We start from the raw sequence: 20,293 nt of genomic DNA, 5'->3' as shown, positions 1-20,293 counted from the left end.
AGGGTGCAATTTTAATTGCAGGGGGAAGGGCAAGTGGATGGGAGGGCTTGGTACTTATCTGAACACCCACACCCAATGGCTGATAAGGTCAGAGCCCTCTGCCCCTCTAGTAAAAGTGGCTGGGGCAAGTCTGTATCTAAGTGCATGGAATGGTCTCCATCATCTCGACCACAGCCCTAGAAATGATGGAGAACGTTGACGTTCCAGTGGTGAGGCACAGAGGTAGCCCAGTCCCCAAGTCCCTGGGAGTTCAGTCATGCTGCCTCTATCAAAGGCAGGAAGCTCATTCCTGCATTTCTGTGGCTTACTAGAGGTGTGCAGAGCTATGTGGCATCTGCAGCAAAGGGCTTTCTTCAGGAGGCGCCTTCCTGCAGTGTCTGCTGCTGGGCAAACCAGCCCCATCCTGATCAGAAGTCAACTCCTCCCACACCAAGAAAGAGGTGGCAGCCCAGGTGAGAGGGTGGTGACAAGCCAGGACTGCCCAAGCCAGCTTTATGCAGGGGTGAGGTCGGAACTCTGGGTGCTCTCTGTCAAATACAAAAGGAAAGGGTTCAGGACCATGGACAGCAGTCTTGCAGCTCAAACCAGCGGGACAGCTACTTTCACGCTGGCCTCCTGCAAGGCTCTCCACCCTCTGGCTGCTGAAGGACTAGTGCCCTTTGATGAGGCGATTGGCTGCTTCCAGGAGGGCACTTGGTCAGCGTTTGGTGACTCTGTGCTCTTTCTGAATGTGCAAGGCCAGCTGTGCCAGCACCACAACACTCCATGTGCACCTGGCACCTCCCTGTGGCCCCTGCATAGGCATCTGGGTTCATGCTTCTATGCCAGGAACAGCCTTCGTTGGTGAGTGCCCTGTTGCAGCATTCCCCATGCCAGGCTTCCCTGTGGACCCGGACTGCAAGGTAGAGAAGACGGCAGGGACTAGGCTGGCTGCAGTTCAGCTGAAGGGAGAGGTGCCCAGGCACTCCTGGGTGGTGCTGAGAGACCTCCAGTCACTTTGCTCTTGCCATAATCCTCGGCTTTCTGAGGAATGCGAGGTCTGATTACATCAAATCAAGAATCCACTGGATGCAGCTTGTTTTGTGTAAAGCATCGCCACCTCCTTTGTGTACCCTCCCTCCTTGCCTTGCTACAAAACCCTCTTAATCTAAAGAGGCCATGCACACAGTGGGGGCTGGGGGGCAAATCCCCTCCCAGGAAGAAGCTCTCACAGCTATTCAATGCATCTAATGCTTGCACGTGGCATAAGCTGCAGACACCTTGTTGTGGGCTCACAGCGCCTCGCATGTTGCTTTGGACCACGGCTTACCTCCGTTGTAACGGTTTTAGTGACAGATGGGAGATGCCCCAGCCCTGCAGGCAGAATCATAACCACAAAGCATGTGAAATGAAATAGATCACTAGATGTAAACAGATGCAAAGCCTGTGAATCGATGTTGCATTAATACTGTATGAATCGGTGAGGGGCGGTTGTAGAAGTGGCCTCCTTTTCGAAGGACTGTGTGTCCTCGGCAGTCAGGAGGCGAGGAAACCTGGAGGGAGGGGCAGCACGGAATAGGGCAGGGGGCTGAGCAAGGGACAAGGAGGGGAGGCAGGGGCAAGAGGAGGGGAGAGCAGGAAGGTCCACAGCCCCGAGGCAGGGAGCCCTTGCTTTGCATGCAAAAGGTGCCATTTGAAGAATATTTTAAGTTGCAAGATAGGGGCCTCTGACTTGGACCTTGAAGCTGAAAAGCTGGACCTGCAGGACCAACAGGCAGAGACCCTTGATAGAGGTTGGGGATCAGCACCCAGCCTGCTCTGGCCTGCTGCAGGTGCAAGGGGAGTTTCATGACTGGCCATAGGCTGCAGATCCTTCCAGTGGCCACAGACACATGATGACGTGTAGGCCTGGCTCACACATGATGATGGCTTACAAGCCTTGGGTTGTTGTCATGATAGCTTAATGTTAGGTACAAACCCAACATGCTTCCTTAAGTGTGCCTTGTTTGGCCATCCCCTTGCCAGGCTGCAGGGGCAGGAGCCAAGAGTGGCTGGGAAGCAATCTAAGCAAATCATGGCTTCTTTCATTGTGGGCTCAGCATTGTGTGTGTACCAGGCTAGTCTCCATCTTCACTTGACAGTCCCAGGTCACCAAGACCCACTGTGGCCATGTGCCCTAATCCTGACAGATGAGGATGACCTTCTTATGAGAGTCTGAACTAAAGGAGTGAGAAGCCCTGGGGAACAATGTGGGGAAGGGAGGATGATATCTTCTGTGTTTACTATAGGCACATGCAATACCCAAATCAAAGATGCATTTCTGTACCCAGAGGGCCCTACCATGTGCACAACAGGAGCATACCACCACCACGCAGGTGGCACTGTGGTCTAAACCACTGAGCCTCTTGGGCTTGCTGATCAGAAGGTCGGCGGTTCGAATCCCCGCAATGGAGTGAGTTCCCATTGCTCTGTCCCAGCTCTTGCCAACCTAGCAGTTCGAAAGCATGCCAGTGCAAGTAGATAAATAGGTACTGCTGAGGCGGGAATGTAAACAGCATTTCCATGAGCTCTGGTTTCCGTCACTGCCAGAAGCAGTTTAGTCATGCTGGCCACATGGCCTGGAAAGCTGTCTGCAGACAAAAGCCGGCTGCCTTGACCTGAAAGCGAGACGAGCGCCGCTACCCCATAGTCGCCTTTGACTGGACTTAACTGTCCAGGGGTTCTTTACCTTTTTACCATCACCACCAACTTTGTTGCTCGCAAATTGTTCTTTGCCTTCTTCCAGTGACTTCCGATTCAGTTTGCAGATACTAGATGCTGACCTGCAGACCTGGCCAATCCTGTACTTGTTTACTCGGAAGTAAATCCCATTGAGTTCAGTGGATGTAGGCATTTTGAGGTTGCATTCCTCTGTGCCTTTGTCTAGGAGGAAGCTCCACTGAACAGAGTTGGGTCTTAGGATGCAAACGGCTGCTCTGTAGTTGTCATAAATATGCCAGTACAATTGTATATCCTGGCTAAGTTACGTGTGATGTGTTTTGTGTTGTTAAAGCAGTAAAATTAGTTTACATCTGATAATAAACAGTGTATATTCTTCAGATTTCAGGTCCCTCCCCCAGGCTCAAATTTTCCAAAAGTTTCCCAGAAATCTTTCACTTGTGTTCTGAGCCGCTCCAAAGTAACTTGATATCTCTTCTTGTTTCTTTCAAAATGACTACAGATTACTCTCTCTGCTGTCACTTTAAAATCTGATCAAATGGATTGTGTTGCCACTCTGTAAGTTAATTAAGACAATCAAGCACAGCAGTCAGGATTTTGTCTAGCATGCCCGGTGCAGTGAAAGTCCCTCTCCTCCAGCCCCCGCCGCCCCCAGCAAGTAAATTTGGCTCTGCCTCCCGCTACTGGTGCTGCACGGCTTTGATGCTATTTGGAGCTACTATAAAAATGCAGCGTTTTCTTCCTCCTTCAATTATTTATAGCAGGGAAGAATTGATTTTGTGAAAATGCTGCCAGTCTCCTGGGGGAAAGGAGGAGAACTGGAACTCCCACGAATAACTTCATTTAGACCTTACAAGGCCCTTGGGTTGTGGGTTCGATCCTGGCACTACCCCCATAGTGTTAAGCCTTGCTCTCTTGGGAAAATCTGCATAGCTATAAATATGCCATGCAGGAGGAGAGGATGGCAGATCCAGGAGAAGGATGCTGAGCCTTCCAGGGAGCAAACTGGACAAGCATTTGCACGGCGCACTCCGTGTGTGTGTGTGTGTGTGTGTGTGTGTGTGTGTTCTCATAGGAAATCCATTCAGAAGATAGATACAGTGGTATCTCTGGTTGTGAACGGGATCTGTTCTGGAGGCCCGTTCACAACATGAAAAGAGAGCAACCCACAGCAGAGTGTCTGCGCACGCACAGGTTGTGATTTGCCACTTCTGCGCATGCGCATGGCATCATTTTGCGCTTCTGCGCATGCATGAGTGGCGAAACCCGGAAGTAACCCTTTCCAGTACTTCCGGGTCGCTGCGGGACGCAACCTGAAAGAGCATAACATGAAGCAGACGTAACATGAGGTGTGCCTGTAGAGATAGATAGATGATAGATAGATAGATGATAGATAGATAGATAGATAGATAGATAGATAGATAGATAGATAGATAGATGGTAGATATAGATGATAGATAGATGATAGATAGAGATAGATAGATAGATGATAGATAGATAGATAGATAGATAGATATAGATAGATAGATGATAGATAGATAGATAGATAGATAGATAGATAGATAGATAGATAGATTAGATAGATAGATAGATAGATAGATGATAGATAGATGATAGAGGTAGATAGATGATAGATAGATAGATAGATAGATAGATGATAGATAGATAGATAGATAGATAGATAGATAGATAGATAGATAGATAGATGATAGATAGATAGATGATAGATAGATAGATAGATGATAGATAGATAGATAGATAGATGATAGATAGATAGATAGATAGATAGATAGATAGATAGATAGATAGATAGATGACAGATAGATAGATGACAGGTAGATGATAGATGATAGATAGATGATAGATAGATAGATAGATAGATAGATGATAGATAGATAGATAGATAGATAGATAGATAGATAGATAGATGATGATAGATAGATAGATAGATAGATAGATAGATAGATAGATAGATAGATAGATAGATAGATGATAGATGATAGATAGATAGATATAGCTAGATGATAGATAGATAGATAGATAGATAGATAGATAGAGATAGATTATATATTAAAATCAAATGTACTTCAATGGTAGCCCCCCACTTAGGCAGCAGACAGACATGCCAGAGCGGGTTGCCTGGTACCATTTCTGAGGTCTTTTCAGTGCATGATGGAGAAGTTTCTCCTCACCCAGGCCTTTTGAAATAACTTATCTCATCTGGCCTTCTGTTTTTAATTGGGAGGGGGGTGCAGTGAATTCTTTTCTGACATTTCCATGTCATCTCCCTCTTTTAAAATGGTCTTATGTTTTGCTTCTTATTTCACTTGCTGTTCTTTCCCATCATTTACTAAGCTGCCCCCCCCCAGCTCTTGAAACTGGACCCCCCAATGCCACCTACCCTGCTTGGAATCAATCCTTGCTCCTACGTTGCTACACAGGGTTGCAAGACTTGGGGAGCTGCTGCTTTTCAGAGGAAGGCAGAAAGTTTTGTGCATGTGACCACACACACACACACACACACACACACTCCACTTGGCAAAAGGCAACACACAGAGCTGATCTGAATCCACTGTGGAGCCCCAAAGTGGAAGAGCATTTCTCACCCAGAGGCTGCTGAGAAACAGCCCCTTCAGCTCCTGCATTCAGCAGCCCAGGCTCCAGACTGGTTGCATAAATATGGGGGGGGGGGTCCACTGTTTGCCTTGCACCTCTCAGGGCCAGAGCTTCTGAATCATGTCACCTCATCAGCTGAAGAGCCAAGCTTGAACTGCGGTGGGGGGATGGGGAGGTAAAGCAGATAATTAACAACAGGCTGGAGAAACCACAGTAACCAGGTTCTGTTTATGTCGTGACCTAGATTTGCTTTTCATCTCTTTGACAAGACAGGAAATGTTTTATTTCCTATGAATAATCACAGAAATGATTCATCAACCGATCAAGAATCATAATAACAAACAACCCCAATATTTTACACGTACCGTATTTTTCCGTGTATAAAATGACCCCATGTATAAGACAACCCCTACTTTTTTTAACCCAAAATTAAGAAATTAAGTTATTTAGCTTTTTGGGGGGGTGGGGGAGGTCACTTCCGCCAATCACCCACCTGCCCTCCACTGCCAATTGCTTGCCACAGCCACTGCCGATCGCACACCTCGCCGCAGCAGCCAATTGTCTGCCCACTTGCTGCCACCAACAGCCTAGCCGCCCACTTGCCGCAGCTGCCAATCGCCTGCCCAATTGCCATGGCCAGTCACCAGCAGGCCTTGCTGCAGCGACCAATCACCCACCCAATTGCCACTGCCAATCTCCGGCTTGCTGCTGCCATTAATCGCACGTTCCCCCTCTGCATTCACTATCCGTGTATAAGACAACACCCAATTTTTTTTTTAGCAAAAAGCATTGACTTATACATGGAAAAATATGGTATGTTTTTTCTCAGATTAACTTCTGAGCCCAAGGATACAATAATCCGTATGTCCAGGCCGCAGAAGAAAAGCCCGTTGGTGCTTAGGGTGCACTCACCTTGATGGCGGTTGCTATTGCATTCAGGCAGAAAACCAAAAGGCTCAACTCTGCAGCCCACCCTGCTTTCTCCATATTTTTGGCCTTCCTCCTTCTGCCATTTTTGGCCTTTCTCCTTCTCTCTCTCTCTCTCTCTCTCTCTCTCTCTCTCTCTCTCTCTCCCTTGTTCCCCTGCTTCTTACCTGAGTATTTTTATCCAGTAGCTCCATGGTGCCTGCATTTCTGAAGTCTATGCTGGCCTGAGACAAACCAGGTCATGATCTTGACTAATATCCTTGTTCCTCCTGTGAAGGACAAGAGAGCCTCCCCTCCCCCCACCCTGGAGGTGCCTCTGGAGAGGAACAAGGGCACCTGCCTGTTTACTGGGCCTGAGAAGCTCTTTCTATGTGTGGGAGTCTGGCTACGGTTTGAGGTCACTCTTGTAGAGTGACAGCTGCTTATCAAATGCAGCCCAAGTGTGACCTCAAACCATAGCCAGACCCAAAAAGCAAAGGCCTCCAGAAGCTCCCTGGGCTCAGTGGGACGTTGCCCTTTGGCCTGACATGCCCCGTTCCAGAGCCACCACCTGTTCTATGACTTTTCCTTTTCAGCGAATGCCACAACTCAACAGACAGAATAAAAGTCCGGGTCTGGGATGAGGATGACGACATCAAATCTCGGGTGAAGCAGCACTTCAAAAAAGAATCAGATGACTTCTTGGGGCAAACCATTATCGAAGTGAGAACCCTCAGCGGAGAAATGGATGTTTGGTACAACCTTGGTAGGCAATACTCTTGTTACAAGCAAAGTCTCCCCAGGGGAAAGGGGCTTCCTTTGCCAGTGGCCAGAGTCAGACACAAAATGTCAAAGCATGTGGGAATGTTCAGGGTGGCAGGAGATGATATATTGTTTCTTAATATCCTTCCTAAGTTGCACTAGCAAGTTCCTTATGTAGAAGAGTTACATTCCCCTTTCTTACATGCACAGCAGATAGCTGGTTGCAGGCTCGTGTGAGCCTCTGCTTCAGATTGAATTGTGCATTCCCGGTAAGTTCCCTTGAATCCCTCTTAAAAGAATAAAGACACCACAATCCTATTCATAGTCAACAAAAAGTAAGTTTACTCACATTCAGGCAGTACACAGTATCAATCCTGAAGGCAGGCTTAAAAACTTAAAGTTACAAATAGCCACATGTGGATTTACCCCATATGGGGAACAGTCCCGGTGCTGCTGCTGGCTGCAACCAACAGAGCAGTCCTAGCTGGAAGCAGACGAAAGGAGAAAGAGAAAAAAGAAGGGAGGGGGTGCTGCGTGACTCGTCCTTTTGTTACCTGGACAGGTAAGGTCACGCCCACCTCTGGTCACATGCAAGAGGAAGGATGATCCAGACCAGGAGGAACAGGAAGTCTCGACTGGCTGGACCAAACATTCCCTTGCATGTCCACTCTAGCATTACAAGGAATGTTGTACTTGACTGCTACCTGTGGACCACATCCCACAAAGCAGGCGTTTCTTTCCTAGCCTTGTTTACCCCTAACCCAAGTCCATCACCTCCATCTTTGGTGGTCTTGAAGATCCTGGCCAAGACACAGACACGCAACCTTTTTTTCCTTTCCCTTCTTTCACCTCCTTCTTGTTCAGATAAGGTGATTTTAAAGTGATTTTAAAGCATTGTATGGAGCGACACACACACACACACACACACACACACACACTCCTCTTCTGATTCACACAGATCATTCCTGGATGTGTCAGACCTCTTGCTTTGTCTCATTGGTTTCAAGGGGGCGTTCACAGAAAATGTTCCCAGGCCTTTGAGCTTCTCCACCACCCACCATGTGCACACAGCTTTGGATCGGGAGGAGGGCAGAACTGTTGCTCCTCTTGCAAGAATGCTTTGCCCGTGGCCAAAATTACTTGCACAAAAGCAGTGACATCTGCTTGTGGCAGCATTTGGTCCTCTCAGCTGCCAACAATAGCTTCTTTGGCCACAGCCAACATCTTTCTTTCCTTCTCTCCTCCCCCGCCTGCTTTTACTAGACAAACGAACCGATAAATCTGCTGTCTCCGGAGCCATTCGGTTGAAGCTCAACGTTGAGATAAAAGGAGAGGAGAAGGTAGCCCCTTATCATGTGCAATACACCTGCTTACATGAGGTATGTGGTGGAATGGGACTTTTCCTTCATGCGCATGGCCCAGTGGTTGCTCGCGAGGAGCCTGGCAGTGACTCTCAGGGGGAGAAGTCTCTGTGGCTGAGAGAGGAAGGCCAGGCAGGACCCATAGGTGGGTGGCTGGGTGCAGAGTCTACAAGATGGCAAACTGATCAGGACTGGTAGGGGGTAAGAAGCTGAGGAGGGGGTGAGGGGGCTTGTGCCAAGGCCAGGAAATGAGGGGGCCAAATCGCTCCTGGCATTCCAGGAGGATGTTTTTGGGCTCTAAGCATTTCTCAGACCTCATTCGTCCAAAGAACCCTGTAACAAGCAGATAGGATGTGAAATTAATGAAAGTTTGGAGGAAATGTGAGCATAATACAGCCCTGTCTTCTCCAGTGCACTTGGAGGTTGAAATTTCCAATTAAGGTGAAAAATGTGTTCCCTTCAGAACCTCTTCCATTACTTGACTGAGGTGAAGTCAAGCGGGGCTGTGCAGATCCCTGCAGTCAAAGGAGACGAGGCCTGGAAGGTCTACTTTGAAGAAGCCGCCCAAGAGATCGTTGACGAGTTTGCAATGCGTTATGGCATCGAATACATCTACCAAGCGATGACGTAAGTAGCACAGCATGTTGAACTGGGAGCAGCGCTGCTGGCAGCCGGGGCGGATTGGGAGGGCGGCGACTGCTGCTGCAAATGAGTTGCTGAGCTCCCATGAAGAGTAGGAGCTGCAGATCCATTTTCAAAAAATTATTTTGACACACCAAGTTGGTTTTATTCCAGCATCAAAATGCAAGTTCTTAATGCCGTCCTTTTAGGTATGCCTGGGGATAGTGTAAAGCTCTTTGTAAAGACTTTGAAAGCATTGTGGTATTTGCATACTAAATATTTTTTGCAGTGCAGGTGAGCTGCTCCTGAACTAGTGCCATCCGCCCAAGGCAACTGATGGCTTTTTCAATGCACAAAAGCAAAATATCCGTTCCATTTGCCAGAAAGAAATCTTTCAACCCAGAGATGTGAAGGGATGCCCCACATATCTCATTGCACACCCACAATCACAAGGTCTGCCCCCTCCATTTCAGCTGTTTGTGTGTGCTCCAAGGGTGGCTGCTGCTGCTGCCCCTGTTGCAACACATAGGATCAGCACCCTTGCCTAGCTCTCAGGAAACTTAAACTTTGGTTTGAGCTTCTCCAGCTATAACTCAGAGGAAAGAAGACAAAACCACAGTACCTCACAATCTCCCCTGAGGAATATGGATGACTTCCTCCCCTTGCTGGCCTGAGGCTTTTTCTTCCGTCAAATGCACTGTGTATGGGGCATTGCTGTGTCCCAAATGCATGGAAAACACAAATAGGCAAACTATCCCCAACCCCATCCCCACTAATCCCCCTGGCGTACCACCTATTATTCTACCATGCAGCACAAAACCTCCCGACAAAAACCTGGCGAACCAAAGGCTTATATCGCCTAATAGACTTCTATAAAAATAACAAACCCTTGTCAACACAAGAAATACAAGACAAACTAGAAGACACCCAAATGACCTGGTTAACACAACACCAACTACATGCCTTCTTAAACAACCCAACAGTAAAATCAGCAGCAACTAGGCCCCTGACAACCTTCGAAAACCTCCTCCTAACAACAAAGGGAAACGGTAAAGGGACGGTATCTGCAATATACAAAATACTACTCCAAAATCCCGCAAATCCCCTAGACACAATCAAAAAACAATGGGAGAATGACATAGGCTATGAGATTAACCCCACTCAATGGACCAGAATGTGGTCTAAACCCCCCTTTAAATCCATATCAACAAAAAGAAAAGAACTCACACTGAAACTCACCTACAGGTGGTACCTAACACCAAGGAAACTAGCGCTAATACACCCAGGAACCTCACCAAAATGCTGGAGAGGGTGCACCTCCTCAGGCACATACCTCCACATGTGGTGGGAGTGTCCCAAAATTCAACTATTCTGGACAACAGCCATACAAGAAATATGTAAAATAACTAAGCAAGTAATAGACATCACCCCAGAATTGGCCCTACTAAACATCTTCCAAGACAACAATGCCCATTTACACCACAAAGAACTTATAACCCAACTGCTCTCAGCAACCAGAAACATCATAACCAGACACTGGAGAGACCTGTCAGGAGTAAGCATGGACCAATGGTACCAAATAGTATGGGAAACAGCCCTACTAGAAAAATTAACTAATAAACTGAAACTGACACGGGGACAAACAGAAGAAGACGCCTTCACCCCGGTATGGCTCCCCTTTATCACATACACAGCCCAACAGGACAATGACAATAATCCACCAACAGCATACAAATCAATATGGCTAACCTGATCCAAAACACCCACCCACCCCACTCACACACGAAAACAAAGATCACCACAGCCAATCACAAGCAAACAATCACACCCTAAGCCAACCCCAACCTCTCTCACCACCAAAGGAACACAAGTGAACAACACAAGCAACGCTGACACCAAACTCTACATACATTAAACATAATAGAAACACCGCCACCCAACCCCACCCCCATCCATCCTCCCTGTCCCCACCCCCCCTTTCTTTTTTCTTTCTGTTTTCTTCTCCCCCTAATGCCTCAACAAATGAAACGGATTTGTAAAAACGTTACATGGAAGAAGAAGAAAAAAAAATACGAGGCACTACACTTCTGTAAAACAAGAAAATCCTTAATAAAAATATTTAAAAAAAAAAAAGAAACCAACTCATGAATCCTTTGCCTCCCTCCACCAGTTTGCTCATTGGCTGATTTATTTCACCTTCCCCGCCCCCTGCCCCAAGAAACAGAAGGCATCATGTGTGGTTGTCCCTGTGATCCCCCTTTCATCCTCACAACGGCTCTGTGAGGTCAGCTAGGCTGAGAGTCAGAGTGACTGGCCTGAAGCTTCACAGCTAAGCAGGAATTTGAATTTGACTCTCACGGGTCTAACACTTGCTCTGTTACTCCAAGTTGCCTTTTGCCATCCCTGTGCTTTGCAATTCTGATTGTTAGCCATCAGAATTCCATTACTTAACCTTGGTTTGTTGGGCATTGTCAAATGAGCATCTGGATCAGGGGTCGGTAGAGCCTCTTCAAATACCCATTCCGCTCCTATAGGAAAGGCATTGCTGTGTTGGCTGAAAAAGCCACCTCCTGTTCCATTCTTTTCCTTTTTTCTCATTGCTACCACTCCTCGCCCCAGCCCCAGGGAGTAGCAAACCAAAGCACAGCTTTCATGTTGTTGTTTCCAGTTCCCTGCAGCTTCAGCTGGGTTAAGGTGGTCATCCACAGAGCTGCAGCCTGGGGCGTCAGGCCCCGTCCCTCAGAGAGCAACAGGTTCCAGGGCTCTACAGACAAGTGGTTTGTGCCAGTGTAGTCCAGAAGGCCCAGTTCTGAACATACTTACCTACATGGTATTTGAGAGAGGAGGGTGGGGGGAAAGTAGCTCCCTAGAAGGTGTGAAATTTCAACACCTGGTGCTGACTCAATACAGCTGCGCACTTCTGTTGCCGAAAACACGACTACTCCATGCAAACCAGGAAGTGACTTCTCCAGACAATGGAACAACTCTTTTTTTCTTATCTCCTGGGTGACACGAATGCCATTAGGCAGTTGAATGTGCATGTGTACTGCATCCATTTCCCTCCCACCCATCCACCTCTGCCCCAGGAGCTGGCAACCCACGGTATGCCACTGGTGAAGGGTTATGTATTTCAACTCTGGGTAGGAAAGCACAGACAGATTTACAAATTCCTCTCTCTCTCTCTCTCTCTCTCTCTCTGTGTGTGTGTGTGTGTGTGTGTGTGTGTGTGTGTATGAGAGAGTGAGAGGGCCTATCTGGTTTAACTGCAATTGAATGTAAAGGATTGCTTTGAAGTCATTTCAGCACCAAGTAGAAAAGGAAACCACCCCAACATCCCCCCCTGCCCGCCACTGTCCTGTCCTGTATTTTACCAGAACAAAAGTGGCAATCCTATAAGCACATATACACACCCCGCATGAAGCTGCTATTGGCACGAAAACAAACAGTTGGAGAGGGCATGGCCAAAAAGCAAAAGGGGAAGGAGGCTCCGCCACTGCCCCATCTCTGCCCACCCAGCATCCTCCAGGAGAAGTTGGGTTTTGACATGCAAGCTGTGAAGGGTCATTCCAAATCTCTCCAAGTTCAGTTTTGTGGTTTTAAAGACTGTCTTCATTTCACACTGTTCTGGGCATGGTGGATCCCCTGTTCTGCAGCTGGAGGCCCCCATCTCGCTAGCAGAGCTTCAGCCTGCCCATCTGGTCTCCCTCCTAGGCATTTCTCCTGCCTGTCTTCCAAGTACATGTGTCCCGGTGTCCCGGCAGTCATGAGCACTCTGCTGGCCAACATTAATGCCTTCTACGCTCACACCACGGCCACAACCAACGTCTCTGCCTCGGACCGATTTGCTGCCACCAACTTTGGGGTAGGTGCTGCTTTCTTCTGCTTCACCTTGTTTGTTTTCAGTCCAGGTTCCCCCGGGGGAAATGCTCCTTCACCCGCAGTCCCTGAGGCATCAAGACCACCAAGACTTGACTCTGGCTTATATTTCTGTGTCACACTGAAGTGCATCTTTGCAATTTGATCTCCAAGGGTGGAGCTGTATTGTTTTTCTTGTTTGATTTGTGAGTCCCCAGTGTAAGTCTGAATGGTTCTCATCTTTGCTCCCCACTCCCTTCTCTTTGTAACATTTGTAACTGAAAACCGTGGCTGCTGCTTCAGGAGCCAACTAAGGGCTGGAACCAGACCAAAAACAAACAAAACAATAAATGAACGGGTAGCTTAAAAGAGAAGAAATAAGACAAGGAACTGCAATGAAATTTGAGCTGGCTGGATCGAAGATGTTATGTGAACACCTTTTATGGGTATTATGCCTTGTTGTGATGTGGATTTTTGTTATTCCCTAAATTAGTCTTGTTGCTCAACACACACACACCAAGTTGCTAGCCCTCAGGGTAGTATTTTTTTATTTTTTTATTTTGTTACGTTCCTATCATCCTCCATGGAGCTCAAGGTGGCATTCATGGCTCTCTTCCTCCCCATTTTATCCTCACAACAACCCTGTGAGGTAGGCAAGGCTGAGGTGAGTGCTGGGTCACCCAGTGGGCTTTGTGGCTGAGTGGGGATTACACCCCGGACTCTCAAGGTCTCAGGCCAACACTCCAACCAATATGGCACCACTGCTTCTTCTAGTATAAGGTTACCAGACATCCCCGTTTCCCAGGGACAGTCCTCAGATTTACAAACCCGTCCCCTGACAAAATCCATCTATTTAGTAGGAAGTTGGAAAGTGTCCCCAGATTCATTTTAAAAAATCTGGTAACCTCATTCTAGTAAAAAGAAGAATTGTGCAGACTAGACCAAGAACCCAGCATGTTGGTGGAGTAGCCTTTGGGGCTGGCCACCCAGAACTTCTCTGGCTAAGAAACCAGCTGTGGAAAACAAGAGATATGTTTTTAAAAGACTGCAAAGGGTCTGATAATAATAATAATAATTTATTATTTATACCCCACCCATCTGGCTGGGTTTCCCCAGCCACTCTGGGCAGCTTCCAACAGAATATTAAAATACAATAATCGTATTAAACATTAAAAGATACCCTAAACAGGGCTGTCTTCAGATGTCTTGTAGTTGTTTGGTAGTTGTTTTTCTCTGGTAGTTGTTGTTCTCTTTGACATCTGGTGGGAGGGTGTTCCACAGGGCAGGCACCACTACCGAGAAGGCCCTCTGCCTGGTTCCCTGTAACTAGGCTTCTTGCGGCGAGGGAACTGCCAGAAGGCCCTCGGCACTGGACCTCAGTGTCCGGGCAGAATGATGGGGGTGGAGACGCTCCTTCAGGTATACTGGGCCGGGGCCGTTTAGGGCTTTAAAGGTCAGCACCGACACTTTGAATTGTGCTTGGAAACATACTGGAAGCCAGTGTAGGTCTTTCAAGACCGGTGTTATGTCTGAGCCCCTCCCAGCACTCTTGTTGGCTGGGGGCGGGGGGGGGGGGATGAGGGGTGTGACCTCAATCCAAAATAAAACCTCCACAGTCTTCTTTATGTTTCACCCCCAATGATCTTGATGTGAAAGCATTACTTTCAATAACAAGAGAAGAGACTTCAGTGCTCAGCTGCCAGGAACAAAGAGTGACAAGGCTAAGGAAAGGACATCCCCCCTCCCCCACACACAAAAGCCAGAAAGTAGAGTGACTCTCTCTCACCCCCAGCACACCCAGACAAATTCTCTGTCATAACTCAGTTCAGCAGGGTTAGCAGGCTTATCGCAAACTGTTTGGGAGCCTGTAGAAAGCCTTTCTCCCACCTTTGATTTCGCGTGATTTCACGGCCGCCTGGGAGGTTCATTGTAGCTTTTGGAAACAAAAGTCTCACCCGCCACCCCAGTGGCCCAGTCCCCTGTTCCGAACTCCCGTTCCCTCTTGTTCAGAACATGTTTATCTTAATCTCCGCAAGCTAAAGTCCTCTCTCCGAAGTTAATGCTAATTTGCCTTTGACGCAAATGCCAATCCAATTTGGCGTTCAACAGATGGATATCAAGCCTGGCCATCAGCAGGGAATGGAGCCCTGAGTTCAGGGACAGCGCTTGGCTCGTCTTCGTTTCCTAAAATCAAACTCTTCCAAATATCCTGTGGATCAGGAAAACCTAAAAATAGCTGGGGAGGGGGGGAATATTGCATTGGCTTTTATTTAGTTATACAATCAATGTTCACACATCAATTCTGGTACTCTTAAAAAAAAATTATTGGTGACATCAACATTAATATTATTATTACTATGATTACATTTGTATCCAATCTTTATTGCAATGAGCTCTAGGCAGCACTCCTGGTTCTTTCTGATTTTATCCTCATGACAATCTGTGTGGTCAGTTGAGCTGAAAAATGCTGCCAGGGATCAAACCCAAGACCTTTTTATGCAAAGCAGGTGCTTAATCACTGGGCTATGCCCCCTGCAAATTAAAATTCTTCTGAAGGGAGCAGTTGTGATTCCTGGGTTTCAGGGGTGGACTAGAGGATCATTGGGGACCCTTCCAGCTCTGCAATTCTACAATTCTATGCAGCAGCCGCAGCAAAGTCCCAGGAGTCCTGGCTTTGCGGAGAGGTGGCTCTGCCTTACAAGTGCTCCAGCCCCCAGCTCCGTTAATTTCCAACCTTGGGCTTTTCTGGAGGATGCCTGAAGAACCTCCCTGCTGCTTCTAGCTTTTCCAACCTCTTTAGCAGGAGTCAGAAGGGCAGAGGAGGCAGCCATCTATTTGCACTCAAGAGTGCTGTAGTTGTGACCAAGTCACTATCTTACCTGTAACTCTCTGTGCTGTTGTTTTCCCACACAGAGAGAAAAGTTCATTAAACTGCTTGATCAGCTGCACAATTCATTGAGGATTGACCTCTCCAAATATAGGGTAGGTACAGCAACCCCCTTTCGCCCACCGCTTTTGCCTGACGTGGGGGCTTCTCCTGATAACCTGTTTAGAGCACATTCATCCTAATTTGCTTGCACAAAGCTTCAGAGGATTTCTATGATGTGTGGCCTTTCCTGAGCATTTGTTCTCATTTGCTAGCACCTTCCCATTGACTTGTTAGCGCACCTTTTAATGCATTTCTCCACCATTTTTCAAATTGCAAAAAGTATGCTGCTGTTTTTAAATAGATTTGTCGCACCAGGGATGCAGCCAATTGTGTACAACTAAATTCCCAGCCTGTGATGGATGGTGCCTCCAGGGACCAGTGTTAGAAATTCAGATAGTTTCTCAAATGGCTCCTTAAACCAGGGTTACAGGCACCAAAATGGAATGCCTAGTTGCCTTTTGGGGCCAGATGGCTCAAAAGTCGTATTTTTCAGCACGACTTTTTGGTTTCTGAAATTCGTTTTGGTTGTGCAGATAAAATATAATGGGTGGAATTCTACAGGATGTGTTGCTAATGTGTGAAAACAGTCCAGATCCAAGAATCTCCAGGCATGCACCATCCTGGCACCCGGGCATCTTGACTTGGTCGCCAGTGGCCAATTTGCCAGGTGCAAAATGTTCCTGCTGACTGGCAAATTTCGAACGCTGCTCCAGGCCATGTCACTACTTTGTGGGACAGCTTTAGGCACAGGAAAGGAAATGTAGGCCTGTGCAATTAGAGCACTCTGTCACCTTCACGTAACTTATCCATTAAAAAATAAATAAGTAGACTTTTGTGGTTAGGGAAGGGCAAGCACTGAAAAGCCTGGGATAAACAAAAGATGAGGGAGCAGAGGCATGAGCTCCCCCACAAGCATATCAGAAGAAAGCTCAGTAAAGACTAGGCTTCGTCTAATCCCCAGGTAAGCTTTGTGCCCGGCAAATTAGGATGAATGGTCAGTAGGCAGGTCATATGGAGGAAAGGTGAATCCCACAAAGTACAGTATCTTATATGGAGGTTCAGTTCCAAGGGTTCTGCATATATGGCAAAAGGCATATACTCAAACTGCCGCGCCCAGGCATCCCTAGCCTAAAAGCTCTTTTTGCACTCAGTGTTCCCGGCACTAAAAGAGCTTTTAAGCTTTCCGCCTTGCTTGCAGGGCAAAACCTGCTCAGTATGCTGTCTCCAGAAGGCTAGGGATGCTGGCATGAGATCTCGTGGGAATTCAGAGAAGCCTTGCAAAATCTTGTGAGCAGTGTGTGGTTTTTTTCTTTAAAAAACAACGTTTAGGGGTACTCTCATTTTGACTCAAGAAAAACCACCATTTTATAGTTCAAATTGGGGAAAATAAATACAGTAAATGGACAAAAGTACAAAGATTCACAAAATGTTTAGGGGTATGGGTACCCCTGCATTCCCCCCCCCCCCCCGGAAAAAAGCACTGCTTGTGAGAGCATCCCAAAACCAGCACCCGAAAAGAAAGGCAAAGAGTTTCACAACTCTTTTCGTGCTGGGAAACCCCGGTGCAAAAAGAGCTTTTAAGTTATCTGCCTTGCTTCCATTTAACTTATGGAATTTCAACCAGCCTTCCTTCAACCATATATATTTGAAATCACTCAAGTTAAATGTGTGAAATGCAACCATGCCGTACTGATAATCTGGAGAAAACCTTGAGTTTAATTCAGTCTGTGCTGGAGAGATGGGCTGAATGGGGGGGGCACAGACTGACCGAATCTCTCCTGGATGGGCATAGGTGGGGTGTTCCTATCTGCTGTTTAGTGATTTTGAGCACCTGAGCACTGTTTTGGGCACCTGAGCACTGACAGGGACAAGACAAATGTCTCTCGGCTTCCCTTCCAAAATTGTGGTGTGGTTTTCTTTGGCACAAAAAGCAAGATGAGCTTTGTGGAGGGGAGAGAGTGGAAAGATTTTGCCTCCTCCATTGCAATTGTTCTCGCAGAAAAGTCACAGCACAGAGGTGGCAAAATAATGTGCATTGGAGCAAGGAACTCCCAAGGCACATCCAAGCCCTGCTGGCAAAGCTTAAGAATAATAGGGAAGGTTTAAATGACACATCTTGTATGCATTTGCAAGAGGGTGGTAACTTTTCAAGGCCTGAGAGGGAGACTGTGCATCTTGCATGTGGTGCTTGAGGCAAAGTGCCCTTCCCTATTTCACCAGCTGCTGCTCATCCCAGCAGGAAAGAGCTGGTGGTGCAAAGGCATTTTCCCACACTTCCCAGAGGAGGAAAAAGGTTCTCCCCACTTGCCGGCTTGGGTGCTATTTCTCTGCCAAACCCCAACAGGGAGCTGAGAGGAAGCCCTGCCTTGGCCATCTCTGATGTGCCCTGAAGCACAAGTCCCGCTTCTTCTCCCAGCGAAGCCATTGCAAGAGCGATGCTTTCCACCATTTCTCATCCTGCTGGCTCCATGCCTGCTTGCTGCCAGAGCGGGGTGTTGACTCCAGGGACACCCGGAGCCTGGCTCTGTTGACTTGCTGGCTGTCAAAACCCCGACGGTTTTGTTCTCTACATTTTCTGTTCTGTTTGCGTGCCAGGATAATTTCCCTGCCACCAGCCCTGAGAGGCTTCAAGACCTGAAATCAACCGTGGATCTGCTAACAAGCATTACATTTTTCCGCATGAAGGTAATTCCAGCTCTTGTTCTAGACATTTATTTACCATAATGTGCTCCTCAAGACCACCAGGATCAATTTCTCAGTGCTTTGCGGTGGCAGCTGGGGGGGGGGGTTCCCCTCGGGGAAGCGGGGGGGGGGGGTTGCTTGATGACTTCAAAATCCTCCACAGAATCTCCCAACTGTGAATCAGGCAAGGGGAGGGGGAGGGAGGGACTCAAAAGAGCTGGTTTGAATGTTTCCCACATATAGTAAAATGACGAAATTTAGTATAAGATGCTGTTTTCTCGTTTGACCAGAAATCATAAACTGTAAAACAGGGGGACATTGTTATTTAGAATGTTCTCGCTCCCTAAGGTTCCTCTGAGTCCACCATCTTACCCCCCAAAACCACTCTGGGCCTTGTGCAGGGAGGGAGGCTGCTTCTAAACCCCTTCTCTTCTGATGAAAACAAATTTCCCTGGTGTGTCTCCCCCCCCCCCCCATCACCTTGGAAATTGACAAATAGCATCCTTAAGTTATCATCGTTGAGAGATTCTGGGGTGTTGAGGCTCAAAATACTGCCTGCACACCTGGTAAGAGTTGGCCCAGTAATTTGGCAAGAGACAGCTCTGCAGACTTTGAAGCCAGCTGCTGCTTGTACTCTGGCCCATGGATTCTGTGTGATGCTCCTCAGGTCCTGGAACTGCAGAGTCCACCCCGAGCCAGTGCGGTTGTGAAGGACTGCGTCCGAGCCTGCTTGGATTCCACGTACAAATACATTTTTGACAACTGCTATGAGCTTTACTCTCAGCTAATGGACCAGGTAAGCTTTGGATCCCTTTGCAGCCCCTGCAGTCATCTGGCATTGCTGGAAAGCCCTGTTAGCAGAGCTCTCCTCTCTCTCCTGCCCAGCCCTGCTTTGAAGGCCCTTTCCAGAGGGGGGCAAGCAAGGGCATTAGCCAGGGTCCCAAGTCCAGCACTGGGCCCATGGCTGCCCAGGCAGTCACTGGGCTCCTAAAATATAGCAAAAGTGGCCGCAAGCGGGCATGTCTGAGGAGGGAGTTCATCCTTCGAGCTGCACCACAAATTATTTACACCCTGCCAATAATCTGGCTGGGTTTGGTCTTGCCCACTTGCACCGTGATGTACAGATCGCTGGAGCCAATTTCATCCTTGACCTGCAAGCCCTGAGCACAAACCACTGCAAGAGAGCAGAGAGAGAGAGAGAGAGAGAGAGAGAGAGAGAGAGAGAGAGAGAAAGAAAGAAAAAAAGAAAGAAAGAAAGAAAGAAAGAAAGAAAGAAAGAAAGAAAGAAAGAAAGAAGGAGGGAGAGGGGGCTGGGGGATGTAAGATGATAAAACCAGGCCTGGTCAATGGCCAGTGGTAAGCTGATAAAACCAGGCCTGACCAATGGTTTCCCCAGCCACTCTGGGCAGCTTACAGCACATATAAAAACATAGTAAAACATCAAACGTTAAAAGCTTCCCAATACAGGGCTATCTTCATATGTCTTCTAAAAGTTATGTAGTTCTTAATCTCTTTGACACCTGATGGGAGGGCATTCCACAGGAAGGGCACTGCTGCTGAGAAGGCCCTCTGCCTGGTTCCCTGTAACCTCACAGTGAGGGAACTGCCAGAAGCTGGAGCTGGACCTCAGTGTCCGGGCTGAACCATAGGGGTGGAGAGACTCCTTCAGGTATACAGGGCCAAGGCCGTTTAGGGCTTTTAAGGTCAGCACCAACACTTTGAATTGTGCTCAGAAACATACGGGGGAAACGGAACCTCATCCACCTAATTTCTCAAGGTTCCTAGGGATGCCTAAAGATGGGCCTCCTCAATGCCATCGTTCAATGAAGGAACTCGCTCTCTACAGAGCAGGAATGAGGGGTGG

The 20,293-nt window shown here is 47.6% G+C and overlaps 1 protein-coding gene across 2 annotated transcripts in view; it reads left to right on the top strand.

Annotated features, from left to right (window-relative positions):
• The window catches only part of UNC13C (unc-13 homolog C), a 134,998-nt gene that overhangs the window by 69,382 nt on the left and 45,323 nt on the right, over window positions 1–20,293 (top strand). For both annotated transcript variants that reach the window (XM_083712377.1, XM_083712376.1), the window contains exons 10-16: window positions 6,816–6,985; window positions 8,245–8,360; window positions 8,806–8,969; window positions 12,675–12,825; window positions 15,732–15,800; window positions 18,343–18,432; window positions 19,097–19,225. In XM_083712377.1, coding sequence (XP_083568503.1) covers window positions 6,816–6,985; window positions 8,245–8,360; window positions 8,806–8,969; window positions 12,675–12,825; window positions 15,732–15,800; window positions 18,343–18,432; window positions 19,097–19,225 — 889 coding nt within the window. The remainder of the gene's footprint in view (window positions 1–6,815; window positions 6,986–8,244; window positions 8,361–8,805; window positions 8,970–12,674; window positions 12,826–15,731; window positions 15,801–18,342; window positions 18,433–19,096; window positions 19,226–20,293) is intronic.

Source organism: Podarcis gaigeae (assembly GCF_964106915.1).
Source record: "Podarcis gaigeae genome assembly, chromosome: 14".
Classification (NCBI taxonomy): domain Eukaryota; kingdom Metazoa; phylum Chordata; class Lepidosauria; order Squamata; family Lacertidae; genus Podarcis; species Podarcis gaigeae.
The sequence above is the reverse complement of the archived record's forward strand: the minus strand, read 5'-3'. Positions and strand labels throughout refer to the sequence as shown.